This window comes from Protopterus annectens, chromosome 5.part1 (genome assembly GCF_019279795.1).
Source record: "Protopterus annectens isolate FY-2018-M chromosome 5.part1, PAN1.0, whole genome shotgun sequence".
NCBI classification, from domain to species: Eukaryota; Metazoa; Chordata; order Ceratodontiformes; family Protopteridae; genus Protopterus; species Protopterus annectens.
Window position 1 is genome coordinate 667,907,251 of NC_056736.1, and position 19,150 is coordinate 667,926,400.

The window sequence follows — 19,150 nt, forward strand, 5'->3', positions numbered from 1 at the left end:
TCAGTGGCATGCAATAAGTCATGTAATTCCTTATCATCTGCACAGGCAGAAATGGAAGTAAGCTTTTGTTTTAAGACAGACAAGAGAAATTGCTGGTATTTAAGCATATGAAACGGACAGTTTAAAGCCCTAATGGACAAAGTAGCAGAAGTGTACACCTTTTTGCCCCATCTTTCTAAGGATCGAGAATCCTTCTCAGTAGGAATGGGATTTTTGGCAGAAGCGGCCTTAACTCCCTTAGGGCCCTGAGAAATGGTTTCAGGGTCAGCAGCAGGGTTCTTATATAAAAACTGATGGGAATCAGGAACCCTGTAATATCTATCAGGCTTAACAGGAGCAGGAGGAAAAGAGTCAGGGGTTAAGTTAGCCTCCGAAAAGGCATCATCCACAATATCCAAAACAGGAGGAATACTCCTGTCCTTCCCAGTGGAAATGTTCCCTCATTTCATGCAAGGTTTCCCCAAAAGAGAAATCCTCAGGGGAAGAAGCTGAAGGAATGGATTCTTCAGCATCAGAATCCTCATAAGGAGGGAAAGAATATTCCTGATCAGAAGAAGAAACTGAGGAAACAGAAGCCTGATCAGAGGAATCATAATAAACATCCTGCCTTGGCCTTTTGTCTGGAGGGGGATGTGAACCCCTAATCATAGTAAGTAAATCCTCCGCCATCTTGAGTAACTGTTTCTGTGACTTGGGAGCCGGATCAGAAGAGGCCTGTGTTGAAGTCTTTGATTTAGAAGGAGTCTTTGCCTTTGTCTTTGGCTTTGCCTTTACTAGTAGCTGAGTAGGCCTGAAAACCCCTTCGGAAGCCGGTACCTGCACAGCGGCTCCGGACCCATCCGAAGGAGCACTGTCCGAAGGTCCTGCAACAGAAATATTTAAAGGCCTGGTTGGCTCCTCATGAGAGTCCGTTTCGGCCGTCGGTTCTGAAATGGCCGATGACAGGGGCTGCAAAAGCGGCTCACTGACGACGGCCGAACCTGAAGCTGGCTCCGCTTGTGCACTATCATCAGATTTGGACCTCGGACGCCTGTCTTTATCCTTGCGATGTTTGTGAACTCCGGTAGTCGGGACCGTATCCGACGACATTTTGTAGTTAAAGCGCCTACCGAAGTAATGAAAAGCAAAATTGTACCTTCGCTTAATTGTACGTTGATAGAATCTAGCACAAAACCGACAACTAGCTATGTCGTGGTCAGGGCCCAAGCAAGGAATACAGTAAAAATGAAAATCCTTATGAGGTATTTGCTTCCCACATGAAATACAATTATTAACTTTTTCTGACATCGGAGTGGAGCAAGAAAAAAGTTTCCCCACCGGGGTACTTAGCTTTGAGTGGAGAAGAAAGTCTTCGGACCGAAGTATATAAAAAAATTTGTCAGGAGTCAGCCGACCGGCACTTGCGAACTGCTATCACCGCACGGCAAGAAAGACTGGAGAAGATGGCGTTGGCTGTCAGCTTTATACTCCTGGTGCTCTGACGTCAGGGAGCATAGTTGAACAGCCGACGCCGGACCCAGACTTTGGGATTCTGGCCGACCGAGGGCTGCCTGCCGGCAGGGGAGAACCCTACAGTCATGACTGCAACAGTGAAACACGATGAACATCACTAGATGCACTTGTCTTCATGGGAGCTGGGCAGCTAGGGGATGACTCTCATGGAAGTAGGACACAGGTCCCCATGCTTACACCCAATGCATGGTGCCCCCTGGCAATGTTGTGGGCATGTGCAAAGAGCAGTCAGGTCATAAAATAACTTCCCTTCAATTCCCTGAGCAGGATGATGGTAAAGCTCCCACTACTTGCACCTGGAGGAATAATAAATAAAAATAAAATAACAAATGAAAATAAAAGAATGAATGAGCCATAGGGCTCTCACCTCCATGGAATATTTCTTATCAGGCAATTCCAACTACACAAATTGCAACCAAAAATACAAAAACAATAAAAGAAATGTTCCAAAATGCCAAAAATACAGATCACATTTTGGCACTTTCGTCCTTTATTATATGGACTTTCTCAGAAATAAAATCGGGCCCATATTGAAAGACCGAAAGTTACAAAGTGCGAATGCTCAGATGAGCGAAAATGCCACAAATCGAAAACATTAGCCCCCCACACCCCCCGCTAAATATATATTCCAACTCCGAGATCGCACTACAGTGAAGAAAGGGCAAATATTCCGATTTTCACTGTACTGCATAAAAAAAAAAAAAAATACTTCGATTTGTGGCATTTTCGCTCATCTGAGTGTTCGCACTTCGTCACTTTCAGTCTTTCAATATGTAACCAATAAATTCAATGCAACCAACTGACATTTAAATACTTTCTCACATAAATCATATGGTCCTACCATCAAAACAATGCATGTCATTAGAAATGCTCACTCTAAAAATATTAATATGAAAATATACAAATATAAAAATAATTAATGAACAGCCTTCAGTTTTTCATAATATGCTTTTCACTTGAGTATGCAAGTAATAGAAACCATATAATTTAGATCTGGTGATACTCCTGCATTTAACTTCATTTACCACCACAGCTCTCTCTGTTCGAGCTGTATTTTCCATGGTCCACCCCTTGGATTTATTTCAATTTTTTCCACCACTACACACACAAACACAGTAATGTTAATAAGTTTATAAGAAAAATGGCTAAGTGTGGATGTTGTAATTATCGCAAGTTTATATATAAGCGTGAAAACATTTTCGTTAATTGCCATAATATCAAAATAATGGGGAAATTTAACTGTAACACATCAGGTGTTCTAGACCTGGCAAGGTATGTAAAACAGAATATAAACTTAAGGAAAGTATTTACAAACATATGTACAAAATGAATAAGAAAAAGAATACTAATGCATTGTATAAGCATATTGAAGTGTTCCCTATCTGCAAGTTTATGTTTCTGGTGGTGGAAAAACTGAAGTAAAACCTAAGGGTGGACCATGAAAAATACAGCTTGAACAGACTGAGCTATGGGTGGCAAATGAAATTAAATGTTGCAGTAACAATGGGTCTAAATGATATGGTTCCTATTATTTGCTTACTCAAGTTAAAAGCATATTATACATAAACTGAAGATTACTAATTCAGGAAAGTCCGACTTGGAACAAAGCCAATTTTCAGGGGAGGCCCAGGGAGAAATGCTCCAGACATATGTCTTTGTACTGGGGGAGGAAACCCACATGAACACAGGGAGGACATGCAGACTCCACACACAAGGCACCCCAGCCGAGAATCAAACTGGAGAACCTTTTGTTGCGAGGTGACAACACTACCACTACACCACTGCACCATCCACATACTCATATTTATATATTTTCATATCAATATTTAACATTTAGAGTAAAAATTTTTAACAACTACTGACTGGTCAATAGGTAAACAGGACCATATGATTTATGTGAGAAAATATTTAAATGTCAATTGGTTGCATTGATTTTATTTCTGAGGAAGTCCATATAATAAAGGACGAAAACACTAAAAGTTGATCTGTATTTTTAGCATTTTGGGAACATTTTTTACTGTTTTTAATATTTCTTATCAAAAGAGGTTAAAGTCTCATGTTCTTTGCAATTTCAGAAATTACCCCACCTTTAAGAACTCCTCAACAGCCACTGGGTGCTACTTCAGAATATACATATGTAACTATTTTTAACTGTAGTATGCTGAACTGCAACTACTTGTATACATTAACAAACATATAATTGGTGGAGAGCACACAGTTTTAGCAGAACACAGACCTCGTATCTGAGGAAAGTGATCCCTCGGATGATGCCCCGTGGTACACATTTTGAGATAACCTGTTGTCAGGTCTGAGTTCTTTGTCATACGCCATCATATTCCATTCCAGACGCCTGTTCTTGGCTTTTCTAACCTTTTTCACCTCACGGGCACTGCCATCTACAACACGCTTCTGTTCCTATGGTGCAGAGGAAGAAGAAAGCATGCCAAGAAATAGAAAGGAGAGCACAAACAATGGATTTAAAAACAGTTAGAGCATGGAAGTCTGCTTTGCTGGAATGAGTTTTGCCAACTGAGTGCATGCAATTTAAATGCAGTTACAGACATTAAAAAAAAAAGTTTAACAAATGGATCTCAGTCAGTTGTGGATTCTTTGTTGCTGCTTTTCTCAGAGTTGTTTTACACAAATGGATCTCAGCCCTCTGCAAGTAATTAACTAGTAATCTCTCTCTGTCTCTCTCTCTCTCTCTTTCTCTGGAAATAGCTCTCTTGAGGTGCAAAAACTTGAACTTAGTCAACATGAAATTAATTTTATAAGGCTGTAGGATTTACGGATGACTGACTATGCCCAATCACCACTGGCTTGCATATGAACAGCAATTCTAAGCAGCTGGGCAGTTCACAGGGGCTGGCCCTCAGCTGCAGGTAATTCAGTAAGAAATCCATCTGGGAAGGTATTATTTCAGCTATAAATCTAGTCATATTATTTGTGAAAGAACACACACATCATAACGGTAAAGAACACTGCAAAAGGTTTAATACCAGGACAGCAGCCAATAACAGAATGTTTCTTCACTGCATATTATTAGAATTTTAATTCATGAATTTATTACATAATTAAAAAAAGAAAACAAGTAACTAAATTACAACATGACGCACACATTCTGAAGGCCAGAATAAAACTAACACAGCAAGCAGAATGGAAAATATGACTATGTAAGTACTAACACATCTTGTCATACACCAGGTTTTTAATTTTTTATTTAATCATTTAATAGTCAGGTTTCCTTTAAGCCATAACCCAGGTCACAGAAGCAGTATATACAGATTAACTTAATGTAGCCAATCATCTGCAATGTTTTTGGAAGAGAGAAAGAAACTGGAGTACCTACAGAAAATCCATGCATATATAAGGAGAACATGCCTACTCCTTAAGGATTCTGACCAAACGCCAGGACTGAACTCCAGACTCTGGAGTTGTGAGGCACGGATCCTAACACTGAACCACTGAGGCAACTTCTAGTTTATGTCAGCATGAATCCAAATCCCTCTTTCATTCCCAGTATAACAAGTCATATACACAACAGCCATTACACAAAAACCAAACAAACAGAATTTCTGCATTTTTGTCTGCCAAGTTAGTTGTGATTTAACATTCTTCTAAGAAAATTCTGATTCTACTCATATTTTCTACAATGCATTTAATGGTGCTGGTCTAAGACTGAGTTCCACTTGTGCCTGACAGATACCAATATAAGGCTGAGGTTTTCATGCAGTTAACAGAAAAAAATAATTTAGTAGGCAACTAAAGCAAAGCATTTTAATAGCTCTATCATTTCCAGTACGACTTCATTTTTGTACCAGTATTATTTTATCAATGATCAATGCAATCAATGATGCAGAGTGCAGTGCACGTAAAAAATGGATAGATGCAAAACAAACTGGTTTGTTAATTATGCATTTCAAGTACAAATGCTCAGCAAACTCTTTGGAAAACAATAAACATTTTTGAGTAATATCATTATGCAACAACTGACAGATTCAAAAATAATAATAACGTTTTATTCCTTTTCTTAAAAATACTGGGAAATGTAAACTATAAACTATATTTTACCTTTTGTCTCCTTTTCTCTTTTCTCTTATCTTCTGTATCTTGTAGCATCTTTTCCTTCCACAGGTCAAAAAAGTATGATGGATCTGTATAAAACTTCATAGCATCTTTCTTATCATCCCTGCAAACATTAAAAGTCCTTTTAGAATGAGTACTTTTCCAGACAAGCAAAAACTGTAATCTAATTTTGGAGTCCTAAGTCCTGCTGGAGTTGACAGCACTTTTCACAAAGCACATTACAATATATACAAATATAATTAACAATGAAATAATATGAAATAAAACAATGAAACGATATTAGTAAAAGCACTAAAAAAAAAGGCAAGGCAATATGTCTATATCCTGTGGAGCTTTTCTCCATGGGCCTCCACTAAAAACGGGCTCTTCCAGGCCCAGTGGACTATCCCGGTAATCAAACTGCAATAAATAAATAATAAATAAAGAACTTATGTGAGTGTACATATAAGCCACAAGGATAATCATTAAATAAGGAAATGTTTCATACGTTCATAGGAGGTTACTAGGCTAATGGCCCTAGAGCCTTTACACGCCTAGCAGTGTAAAAAAAACTGTGTACCCTAATTGACCATAGTTAGACAGCCATTATTAGCAGAGCGATTCTACGATCAGTAGCGACTGCCCCTGTATATGAGGGAGATAGGTGCCACCTCCAGGGTGAATTTACGGTCACCCATCCAATTGTCAAGGCTGTTCTTAAATAGGGTCATTGAGGAGTTCTGCTTCACATGAAGTGGGAGCTTATTCCAGCGGACCGGCAATCTCTGGGACATATATCTTTCTCGCCATCATGTTTTGTTAATGTCACAGGCTAGGTTGACAAATTTGTAAGTTTCTTTATTAAAATTATTAAATATTATATAAAGATATCAGACATACAATACAAAACTAGTTTAAAACAATGTAATGGAAGAAACAAATTCATATGTATGAAGTAATTAGAAAACTGCCAAAAGTTGCCAACATTTTTAGCCACTCTGGTAGCACAGAGGGATAAAGCTCTGACTGTAGCAAGTGACCTGGAATCGAATAGTTATTCAGGCAACTGATGGAGTTGGTAGGGGAAAATGGGTGTGCTCATCCTTGGCCATCTTGGGAGAAGTGGAAGACCAGTACCCACAGAGGAGGAGGTTAGGATGCAAAAGATGCGGCCTGTGGATGGAGGTTAGGCTCACCAAGTCACTAATGTCTGGTAGCCTTTATACTGGAAATATGGCAAAAATACCCTGTTGTGACTTGGTTCACGTAACCACCACCAAGTGAGTGAGGTTAGGGCCATTACGAATGTTCTCAGAGCATGGATGCCAGTGAGGACACAAGCAGCCCTCATGCTTACAAGAATGGCAGGCATCTGGATTGCTCTCACAGGTTCATAGGTTCATAGGTGTGTACTAGGCTAATGGCCCTGGGGCCTTTACAAGCCTAGCCACAGGATTACCTTGGCATAGTGCCACCCGACCTTAGTTCCCAGTGCCTCTGTCGAGTAGAGCCACTGGAGTTATCCCCAGGGTGAATTTTCTGTTTCCCATCCACTCATCAAGATTTCTCTTGAAGAGGGTCAGCGAGGTGCTCTGCTTGACATGTATAGGAAGCCTGTTCCATAGCATGGGCAGTCTCTGCGTTATTAACTGGTCCCTCCAGCATGTTCTGTTAATTGTGGTAATGACGCTGAGGTCTCTGGAGTGTGTGGTGCGGAGGGATTGGGATTTATTTAGATGTAGCATTTCTAACAGAGCTGGGTCAGACGTAGCTTTGTAAGTCAAGCAGAGATAGCTTCTAAGTAGGCGATATGAGACAGAGAATAGTTGGGAGTTTTTTGAGCCTGTCCATATAGGACAAGTGTTTAAGGCCTAGGATCCTCTTTGTGAGATACTTCTGTGGCCTTTCCAGCTGTTGCAGGTGTCTAGTGAGGTACATGCCAAATGGGACATTAAACTCAATGATTGGTCTAATGAAGGAAGAGTAGAGCGAGATGACGACCTCTTTCTTCCTGGATGCAAAACCCTTGGTAATGAGATGTGCCACATAGAAGGACTTTCTAACCACAGTGGCAATGTGGTGATCAAAAGAGAGGTTGCTGTCAACCTGTTTTCCCAGATCTCTTATAATGCCTTCTGTGTTCAGTGGACTGCCATCAATGTGGTAATTCATGGGAACCGGGTTTTTCCCAAAGGGGATGGCGACACATTTTTTTGGCGTTGAGCTTAAGGCCATGGTTCTGACACCAATCATTGGTCTCAGTGAGGCCATTCTGTTGGATGTCAACATCACTTGGGGAGTTATATAGCTTCCAACTTGCAACTGTCTGCGAACTTTGTCAGCCAGAGTCCCTTCGTGTTGGCCTGGACTTCAGAGAAGTAGATACCAAACAGGAGAGGGACCCAGGACCGAACCCTGGGGGACTCCACTCATGACTAGTCGGCAGTCTGACTTGGAGTCAGCTACTTTCACGCTGTGGGTTCTATCTGTGAGCCAGTTTGCAACCCACCTAGTGATATAGGGGTTGATGCTAAGCATAGTGAGTTTTTCTATGACTCCTGAGCGGTCGAGTAAACCAACAAAATAGTGGAAGGTTTCCGCTTCCTGATGGAGTGTAACCTACTTGTGTGGTGGGAATAAATCTGGATGTAAGAACACTCTTACTGGAATAGTTGTTACTCCTGGAGGTACAAGTCTAAGTCCTGAAAAGGACTTAGTGATTCGTATGTGGCTTTGAATAAACTTGTTGTGTCTCTTAAAAGGGCCTTTGTAGTCTTGAGGAAGACTGTTTTGGCTCTTATAAGGGCCTTTGTGGTGTGGAGAGGTGGTCCTGAGGAGGACCTTTTTAGTCCTGAGGAGGACTGTTGTGGTTCTGAGAAGAACCTTTGTGGTGGATTGGTCTTGAGAAGGACCTTTGTAGTCCTAAGGAGGACTGTTCTGATTCTGAGAAGAACCTTTGCGGTGTGTTTGGTCCTTGGTACAAGGACTTTTGTGCAGTATCCATCAGGTGAGAGGTTGGGTTGTAGCCTTTTGGTCTCCACCTGGGAAGTCAGAGATGGCTCTGTTGTTAGATCTCATATGGTCCTAAAAAGGACCTTTGTCAGTCCAGATGTGTCCCTAGGTAGTCCTGGTAAGGACTGGTGTGCCCCTTTGTTGGTCAAGGCTGGGCTACGTGAGTTCCAGGTAGGTGGCCCATGAAAGGACTGGTGTGCCCCCTTGTGGTCCAAGGCTGGGCTTGTAGGTGGAATCCCAGTCAGAATCTTTTGATGGTCCTGGAAAGGACCTAGTTAGCCCTTATAAGGACTGTAGGGTTTGAAACCTCAAGCTTTAATATGTACAGTCTGAACTAAAAATGCAGTGCAGGCCTTAGACAAGAAGAAAAGAACAAAAATAAATGAAAATCCAAACATAAAACCATTTAATTAAGGCCACAGTGTTACATTCACAAAACACAACTTAAATGGCATGCAAGGTGTTCACTGTAAAATAAACGAATCTTTGAGCCAGTTCCAGTCCAAAAGAAATCCTTTATTCAGTCCTTGCAGATTACAAATTCAGTACGACCTTCCTCCAAGCATTGTTCTGAGTGACTAATCCTGTGAGGTGAGTATTGTCTTACATTTGGAATTGCTATTGCTATTTGAAACTTTAACTAGAAGAAGAAAGACAAGATAAACCTGTATGAGGAAAAATTCTAGGAAAGAATCTGGAGAATAGCAATTCCAAATGTAACACAATACTATTTGTTGGAACCACATTCTGGACCTAATTGAAAACAACCTAATTGAAAATGATGTAACAGGTTAGCCACACCCACTAGGGAGTATGACAAAATAAAGGCAACACCCTCTCCCACCCCCCACCACATGGTTGGCTGGCTAACCTGACACCCCCCCCCCTTAGATCTGTATAAAAGTAAGGGCACCTCACAGGATTAGTCCCTCAGAACAATGCTTGGAGGAAGGTCGTACTGAATTTGTAATCTGCAAGGACTGAATAAAGGATTTCATTTGGAGTGGAACTGGCTCAAAGATTCATTTATTTTAGAGTGAACACCTTGCATGCCATTTAAGTTGTGTTTTGTGAATGTAACACTTTGGCCTTAATTAAATGGTTTTATGTTTGGATTTTCATTTATTTTTGTTCTTTTCTTCTTGTCTAAGGCCTGCACTGCATTTTTAGTTCAGACTGTACATATTAAAGTTTGAGGTTTCAAACCCTACAGTCCTTATAAGGGCTAACTAGGTCATTTCCAAGACACTCAAAAGATTCTGACTGGGATTCCACCTACAATGCCAGCCTTGGACCACAAGGGGTCACACCAGTCCTTTGAAGGGCCACCTACCTAGAACTCAACTAGCCCAGCCTTGACCAACAAGGGGGCACACCAGTCCTTACCAGGACTACCTAGGGATCCATCTGGACTGACAAAGGTCCTTTTTAGGACCATATGAGATCTGACGACAGGGCCATCCCTGACTGCCCAGATGGAGATCAAAAGGGTACAACCCAACCTCCCACCTGACGGGTACTGCACAAAAGTCCTTGTTAGGGCTACAAAGGTCCTCCTCAGGACCAAACACACCACAAAGGTTCTTCTCGGAACCAAAACAGTTCTCCTTAGGACTATAAAGGTCCTTCTCAAGACCAATCCACCACAAAGGTTCTTCTCAGAACTACAACAGTCCTCCTCAGGATTAAAAAGGTCCTCCTCAGGACCACCTCTACACACCACAAAGGCCCCTTATAAGAGCCAAAATAGTCTTCCTCAAGACTACAAAGCCCCTTTTAAGAGCCACATCAGGTTTATTCAAAACCACATACAAATCACTAATTCCTTTTCAGGACTTAGACTTGCACCTCCAGGAGTAACAACTATTCCAGTAAGAGTGTTCTTCCGTCATGATTCCTGAGTGGGAAATGGTATTAAAAGCCTTGGCCAGATCAAGGTAGGCTGTATGAACCACCTTGCCTTCATACACAGCTCTGGTGACTGACTCAAAAAAGTCAACAAAGTTAAGCAGGCATGATCTATGCTTCACAAAGCCAAACTGTCTGGGATCCAGAGTTTGGAGATTCCCTATATCCTTTTTTATTAGGTCCACGATGATGCGTTCTATAGCTTTGCATATCAGACTCATCAGGCTAATGGGGCGATAGTTCCCAGGGTCTGTAATCTCTCCTCCTTTGTGGAGAGGGATGACTGCAGCAGTGCGCCATTCGGTAGGGACAAAGCCTGAGGTGAGGCTGTGATTAAACAGTGCACATAGGTGAGGTGCCAGTTCACTCTGTAGTTTATATAGAACACAACCAGGGATATTGTCAGGTCCCACAAAAGCTGTATTCTTGGCCTTGGATAGTGCTGTTTTAACCTGTGCAGCAGTAATACTTGGGTGCTTGGCAATCTACTGGTATTGTGATTGGTCCTTTGGGGGGGGGGGTAAAGTTGGCACTGAATCTGTTGGCCAGTATACTGGCAATATCTGTTGGCTCCGTATAGGAGGTTCATAGGTTCAGAGGTAGGTACTAGGCTATTGGCCCTAGGGCCTATATAAGCCTAGACAAAAAGGTACCCTGGCTTTTGCCACCCAAGAAAATTATTTTCCTGTGCTCCTGTCGAGCAGAGCCACAGAGGTGATCCCCGGGGTGAACTTCCTATTTCCCATCCAATCATCAAGAATTTTCTTGGAGGAGCTTTGTTTGATATAGATAGGTAATTTGTTCCAGAGTATGGGAAGTCTCTGGGACAGGAATCTATCCTATCCCTTCAGCATATTCTGTTTATTGTGGAGGTAAGGTTTAGATCCCTACAGCGTGTAGCTCGGAGGGATTGGGATTTCTTTAACTGGAGCATGTCCAACAGTTCTGGGTTTGACATAGCTTTGTATGTTAGGCAGAGATGGCCTCTGAGTAGGTGATATGCGACGGAGTAAAGCTGGAGTTTTTTGAGACGGTCTGCGTAGGGCATCTGTTTGAGGCTGGTAATTCTCTTTGTGAGGTATTTCTGTGGCCTTTCCAGTTGTTGTAGATGTCTTGTGAGGTACATACCAAAAGGGACATTGTACTCTATAATTGGTTTAATGAGTGACGAGCAGAGAGGGAACAATGACCTCTTTTTTCCTGGATGAGAAACCTTTTGTGATGAGGTGTGCCACATAGAAGGATTTCCAGACTACTGTGGAGATATGATTATCAAAGGAAGGACTGATGTCCACCTGTGTCCCAAGGTCTCTTATCACACTTTCGGTGTTACGTAGACTACTACCTATGTGGTAGCTCATAGGTACAGAGTTTTTACCAAAGGGGATGACAATGCACTTTTTAGCATTGAGCTTGCGACCATGGCTTTGACACCAGGCATCTGTCTCCGTGAGGCCCTTTTGTAGGATGTCCACATCATTAGGAGTTTTGATTATGGCTCCTAGTTTGCAGTTATCTGCGAACCTCATTAGCCAAAGACTTTCTGTGTTAGCCTGTACTTCAGAAAAGTAGATACCAAACAGGAGAGGACCCAGGACTGAACCCTGAGGTACTCCACTTGTCACTGGTCTGAAGTCAGATTTGGAGTCTGTTACTTTCACAGTGTGGAGTCTGTCAGTGAGCCAGCTGGCAACTCATCTTGTGACATAGGGATTTATATCTAGTTTAGTGAGTCTATCTATAATTCCAGAGTAGGGGATGGTGTCAAAAGCCTTGGAGATCTAGATAGGCTGTATGAACCACCTTACCCTCGTCTACGGCTTTGTTGACTGCTTCAAAGAAGTCTATCAGGTTTAGGAGACATGATCTCCCTTTTACAAACCCGAACTGGGTGGGGTTCAGAGTATGGAGATTACCAATGTGTTTGTGTATAAGATCCATGATGATATGCTCCATGGCCTTGCAGACCAGGCTCGTTAGGCTAATGGGGTGGTAGTTCCCAGGGTCCGTCGTGGCTCCCCCTTTGTGGAGTGGGATAACCATTGCTGTGCACCATTCAGTGGGCACAAAGCCTGAGGTGTGGCTATGATAGAACATGGTGCTTAGGTGGGGTGCCAGTTCATTCTGCAGTTCATGTAGAACGCAGCCTGGGATGTTGTCAGGTCCCATGAATGCTGTGTTCTTGGCTTTGGAGAGTGTGGTTTTTACCTGTGCAGTCATAATTACAGGAACTTTGCATTCTTCCGATATAGAGATGGGCCCTTTAGGGGGTGAGGGGGGTGTAAAGTTAGCACTGAACCTATCTGCCAGGATGTTGGCAATATCAGTTGCTTCTGTATATTTAGTGTCATTGTGCTGTAACAGAGTAGATCTGAGTGTTGCCACTGAGATTCCTGACATAGCTATAGAATGCTTTGTGGTTGTCTTTAGAATCAGTGGCGATTTTGTTTTCATAACTAGCTTTGGAGGATTTTATGAGGGATCTCAAGCTTCTTACTGAGGCTGACCAAGGAGTTCCTCCAATCATGAGATTTTATTATTTTTTGCAACAGTTTCTTTCTTCTGTTGTAGAGTTTGTTTATGGCAGGGGACCACCAGATTGGCTTCCTTTTTTGGAGGATAGCATCTTGGTTCTGTTAGGGATAGCACGATCAATGCACTCTTGTAAGTGCTTATAAAGTGCCTTTGTGTAGGATTCAACAGTCGTACCTCTACTGTCCATCTGCATGGGTGTCATGAAGTTTGCCACTTCTGTCTTAAGAAGCATGAAGTTGGCTTTGGAGAAATTTTTTATGGTGGTTTCCTTAATGGGGGGTGGTGGCGGGATGTGGATGTCTAGGGTGATTAGCTTGTTGTCGGATCTGACCAACAAGGAATTGACCTCTGGTGTGGAACACTGGTCGCCCATGTTGGTAATGACCAGGTCTAGGATATTGCTGCCCCAGGTGAGGTCTTGGATAAGTTGATCCAAGGCATTGGAATTTATGAATTCCAGAAAACGATGAGCAAAAGAGTTGGTACATGAGTAGTTTTCCCAGTTAATGGTGGGGTAGTTGAAATCGCCCATTATTAGGGTGTTGGGTTGTACCCTAATATTTTCCAGTGTATCAAGAAATGAGGAGTGGGAATCCTGGGGCATGGTGGGGGATCTGTAGCAAGTTACAATTTAGATTGCGGTCTTGCCCATAGTTACTTGCACTTGGATAATCTCGGATGCATTATGCTGAGCAACTAACCTGGAGGTGTAGATATCCTTAATGAATATGGACACGCCTCCGCCTTTAGTGTTTTGGTCCAGGTTAGGTGGCCGAAAAGTGTGGTATGAATTATAGCCTGGTAATGCAGGGGTGCTCTCTGGAGCCTTGAATCAGGTCTCTGGCACTGCACAGATGTTGATGTTCTCCATTTTAAGGAGTGCCTCGAGTGAATGCATTTTGAGGTTTAGACTTCTAGCATTAAGTAGCATTACCCTCAGATTTTGCTTGCTTGTACCTGTTAAGGTGGTGAATTTGTCATTTGAACCTTGCCTAAAAAAGGCACTATAGGAGTGGCAAGAGCCTTAGCCAGTATCCGGTATCTCAACGGTGACAGGTGCAGGCCATCTCTGGCAAAGCATCGTGGTCTGTCGATCATGTCATCCCAGGCACACAAGGATACTGGATCCCCTTAGAATGACACTAGAAGCTTAGCCAATTGTTGAAGTCAGTCATTTTGTCCTTGTACTGTCGTATCATTCTGGGTGATGGCAGGATGCTACTCAGGGCTAGGGTCATACCTGCCTGGGCTAAGATCAGAGAGCTCCTCCATGTCTCTTTTCATGTAGTCCAGGTAGGTACGTCTCAGGTCATTCACACCAACATGGACAATGACAGAGTCATATTTGTACTTGTTGTGGAGTGACATGAATGTGTGCATTATGTGGCGGATCTTGGCACCTGGCAGGCAGCTGACAGTAACTTTCTCCTTGTTTAGCCTGGTGAGTGGAACATCAGTGTGCCTGACTACAGAGTCACCTATGACTAGAGTGTTGGGTACCATTGTGCAGTAGCTCAGAGCAAATCTGGGTATTGCCGTAGGGATTCTTTACATAACTATAGAAGGCCTTGTGGTTGTCTTTACTATCTGCTGCAATTCTGTTTTCATAGCTAGCTTTAGAGGATTTGATGAGGTATCTCAACTTTTTGTTGAGGCTGATAAGGGAGTTTTTCCAGTCTTGGAACTTCACCTTATTCCACATCCATTTCCTCCTTCTGTTGTAGAGTTTGTTTATGGCAGGGGACCACCAGATTGGCTTCCTTTTTTTGGAGGAGAGTGTCTTGGTTCTATTGGGTATGGCAAGATCCATGCATTTGTGCACGTGTTCATACAGTGCAGTGGTGTATGATTCTGTGGTCACGCAACTATTCTCCATTTGCATGGGTGCTGTGAAGTTGGCCACCTCTGTTTTTAGGAGCCCAAAGTTAGCTTTGGAGAAGTTTTTCATGATGGTTACCTTTGCGGGGGGGGGGGGGGGATTTCCAAGGTGATTAGTTTGTGGTCGGATCTAACCAGGGAGAAGCTGACTACTGGTGTAGAGCAACGGTCGCCCATGTTAGTAATGACCAGGTCAAAGATGTTGCTACCTCTAGTGGGGATAAGAACGAGCTGGTCCAGGCCATTGGAATTAATGAACTCTAGGAAACGTTGGGCAAGTGTATTGGTACATGAGTAGTTTACCCAGTTAATGGAGGGGTAGTTCAGGTTTCCTAGTTAGAGAGTGTTAGGTTGGACCCTAATATTCTCCAGGATGCTTAGGAATGTGTAGTGTGAGCCTTGGGACATGGTTGGGGACCTATAGTAGGCTACGACCTGAATCGCTGTCTTACCCAATGTTAGCTGCACCTGAAGTATCTCAGATGCATTATGTTGGGTTACCAGTCTGGAGGTGTGTGCATCCTTTATGAATATGGAAACACCACCGTCTTTGGAGCTTCGGTCCAAGTTCTGGGGCCAAAAGGTGTGGAATGAGTTATAGCCCGGTAGTGCAGGGGTGCTTTCTGCTGCCTTGAACCAGGTCTCTGTTACAGCACGAAAGTTGATGTTCTCCATTTTAAGGAGTACTTCGAGTGACTGCATTTTGAGATTTAGACTTCTAGCGTTGAGCAGCATGACCCTCAGATTGCATTTGTTTGTAGCTGTTACGGTGGTGATTTGGTCTTTGGAACACAGCCTAAAAAAGGCACTACAGGGGTGGCAAGAGCTTTGGCCAGTATCCAGAAGTCCAGGGGTGACAGATGCAGTCCATCTCTGGCAAAGCATCACGGACTGTCAATCATGTCACCCCAAGCAGACAGATACTGGATTCCCTTAGAATGACACCAGAAACTTAGCCAATTGTTGAAATCAATCATTTTCTGCTTGTACTGTGGTATCATTCTCGGTGATGGTAGGGTGCTGCTCAGGGCTAGGGTCATACCCGCCTGAGCTAAATATTCCAAGAGCTCCTCCATGTCTTTTTTCATGTAGCCCATGGAGGTATGTCTCAGGTCATTCACACCCACATGTACAATGACAGAGTCATATTTGTACCTGTTGTTGAGGGAAACTGAGTGTGTGCGTTATGTGGCAGATCCTGGCACCTGACAGGCAGCTGACTGTTACTTTCTCCTTATTCAACTTATTGAGTGGAACATCAGTGTGCCTCACTATCGAGTCACCTATGACTAGTGTGTTGGGCATGCTGTTTTGCCTTAGGGGCTTTGGTTGAGTGGCACACTGTTTAGGGGAGTTATGTGTCTCGTGATTAGTGTTGGTTGTGGTGGTCGAGTGCATTTCTGCTTTGGAGGTCTCTGCTGCATGGGTAGATTTTTATTGAGAGCCTCCATGAAGATGGGTATGTGGTTTGTGTTTTTATCTGAAGGCAGTGCTGGTGTGTGTTCTGGAGGGCTATGTGTTCAATTTGGTGTGGTGCAAGTGTTGACCTCCTCTTGACCAGCTATTCCGGTCTTGGCTGGAGAGTGCGTGGCTCCAATTTGGATATATAAGTGCATCTCTCACAAGTCTGTGGTTACAGAAGACTCGCCACCACATGAATGGACTCAAGTCTAACAAGTGGGAAGCTTGAAGGTCAACAAGCACGGGGGCATACGACACTTAAAAAAATCCAAGCATTTTGAGTATAGCAGCACAATATGAAATTATTTAAAAAATCAAATTCAGAATTCAAGACAATTTACAAAAAGTAAATTATTTAAAAATATATTATCAGATTTAAAGACCAATAACGTAAAAAAAGTGAACTAAAAATGTTTTTCTAATTTTCAATCAGGTATCCTGGCTGGTACTCTGGTAATGTGAAGATGAATAAAAAGCCAATATAACTTGCAGACAGGTGAGGCAGGCAGACATAAACTAAGAAATGTAAGACTGCATTTTATACATTACATGTTAACAGTATTTATTTGGACATAAAATACTTAAACCCTTTTTCAAGAGAAATCCAGGCTTACCCATACATAAGTGAGTCTACAACAGAACAGGAGAGTGTTCCTCCTGATTAACACAAAATACATAACTAATAACGGTGCTATGTCCTAGATTGAAGTTGTGGGCAGCAGCAGCACAGACTCTGTGTCGCCTATCACAGGAAGGGCTGTGTACACCAATCACCTTAGGCATCAACTATACTGAGCAGTATCCTCTAGACAGGACAGCATGGATTACAGACTGCATGCCATATCAGGTTTAGCCACTTAATAGTGTAAAAACAGACCCTAGTTTTATATACTCACACTGACAAATCTTGGCAAGACAGGAGTGGGTATTTGCCAGTAATAAGTGGGTTAAGAACTCGGCACCAGGGACTCGTTAATGACGGGAGGGGTCTATGTGTATCTACTGGCCAGTGTATGCCCACCATAAACCCTGGCAGCCCTGGATCAATAAGCTACTGGCTAGAGTAGGTCCAGTTGCTCAGCCTGGGTTATCAGCATTCCTCTGCGGAAGCCAGGTGTAACACCAACAAACCTACCAACAGTTAACTAAGACTGCTACACTGATTATAAGTTCACTGACAGGATGCAGCTTGAAAGTGGGCAACATAATTGTTTTGCGGAAACTGGATATCCTGAGTATCCAAAAGACAAGATAGAAGGGCAGTGAAGCAAAGCCACTTGGCTTGGGATCCCGAGTCAACTACTCAGAAGAAGGACAGACTAGAAATAATATAGGAACTGTTGTGAGAGAGAAAGAGAGTCTTCTGAAGATAAGTGAGGTACATCATCAGAATTAGTGGCAGACTCATGGCAATAAGACTTCAGTGTAAAAATAGAGCAGTATTTACAATCTCAGCCCATGTCCCACAGCAGAGTGGTGATGGCGATGAAAATAGTACATTAAGGCAGCAGATGCAGGACCTACTAGATAAAGCAGGACAGCTTGGGTTGGTGTTGATAACGGGGGACCTGAATGTTCGTACTGGGACAGAAAGAAGAGAATATAAGAACAGCCTGGATCCACATAGGTGGAGCAACAATAATAAAGAAGGAGAGGCCTTTCTAGACTTTTATCTAGCAAATGGCTTAATGGTGGCCAACACATGGTTCACTAACAGAGGCAATCACAAGATCACATACAACAGTGGTCAACATGCAACTCAGACAGACCTCCTCCTAAGAAGGAAAAAAACAACAGAGTAGAATCAGAGATTGCAAAGTCAACCCCAGTAAAACAACTGGCTCATAGAATAAACCACTGGTAGTCATAATCAGCTGCAAGCAGTGGTCACAGAAGACTCAAAGATCAACAGAGGCTAGGTTGAAGGCCTGGAAATTGACATCAGTGAAAGCTTAAGACTTTAAGAAAATAATCAGGGCTCAGTAAGAAGAGGAAATAAGTGGAGTCAAAGAAGAATAGAGGTGTCTCAAAACAGCATGTCCAAAGGCTATAGAACAGATAATGCGGCCAATCCAAGTATGGAAATAAGGTACATAAGGAAAGCTGGTGATGGAATTCAGAACTCCAGGAAGTTATTAAAAGAAAGCAGTACAGTAAACAGTTGGAGACAGAAAAGATGGACCAGGCTAAAAAAGAAAATTGGTTGGCTAACAAGCAGAATACGAAAGCAGAAACAACAGGAAAAAACAAGGTATTAGAGACACTCTTCTATTTTCTGGAAAGTTGACTGAGCAAATGACACAAAGAAACTATCAGGTTGCAAGACAAAGACACAAAGATAAAGAAGATAGTCATTAGACATCATTCATAAGGGATGCTTGCAACAATCTGCTCATCAGTCCAAAGGACATCAAAGGCAGATGGAAAGAGTGCTTCCAGCAACTTCGGAATGAAGAAAACCCTACAGAAACTATACTGCCCCATAAAAAGCTTACAGTGAAAGATGAGAATGAACATACCCCAACAGAAGTAAGATAAGTACTAAGGAAAATGAAGTCAGGGAAAGCAACAGGCTCAGATAAAGTTGTGTAAGCTAAGGGGGAAATGGCTCCTGAGGGTATTCATAGCAGTATGGAGAGAAGGTTATAGTCTAGCAGTGGTGCATCAGTAGCGTTTCGCCTCACAGCAAGAGGTTCTCCAGTTCGATTCTTGGCTAGAGTTCCTTCTGTGTGGAGTCTGCATGTCCTCCCTGTGTTTGTGTGGGTTTCCTCTGGGTGCT

General features: G+C 42.6%; 1 protein-coding gene across 6 annotated transcripts in view; it reads right to left on the reverse strand.

Annotated features, from left to right (window-relative positions):
* Positions 1–19,150, reverse strand: part of WASF3 (WASP family member 3) — a 1,314,000-nt gene that overhangs the window by 284,804 nt on the left and 1,010,046 nt on the right. For 5 of the 6 annotated variants that reach the window (XM_044073287.1, XM_044073286.1, XM_044073285.1 and 2 more), the window contains 2 exons: positions 5,584–5,701; positions 3,749–3,927 (listed from right to left, as the gene is read on the reverse strand). In XM_044073287.1, the coding sequence (XP_043929222.1) occupies positions 3,749–3,927; positions 5,584–5,701 (297 nt within the window). The remainder of the gene's footprint in view (positions 1–3,748; positions 3,928–5,583; positions 5,702–19,150) is intronic. The other variant, XM_044073288.1, reaches the window with a different exon arrangement.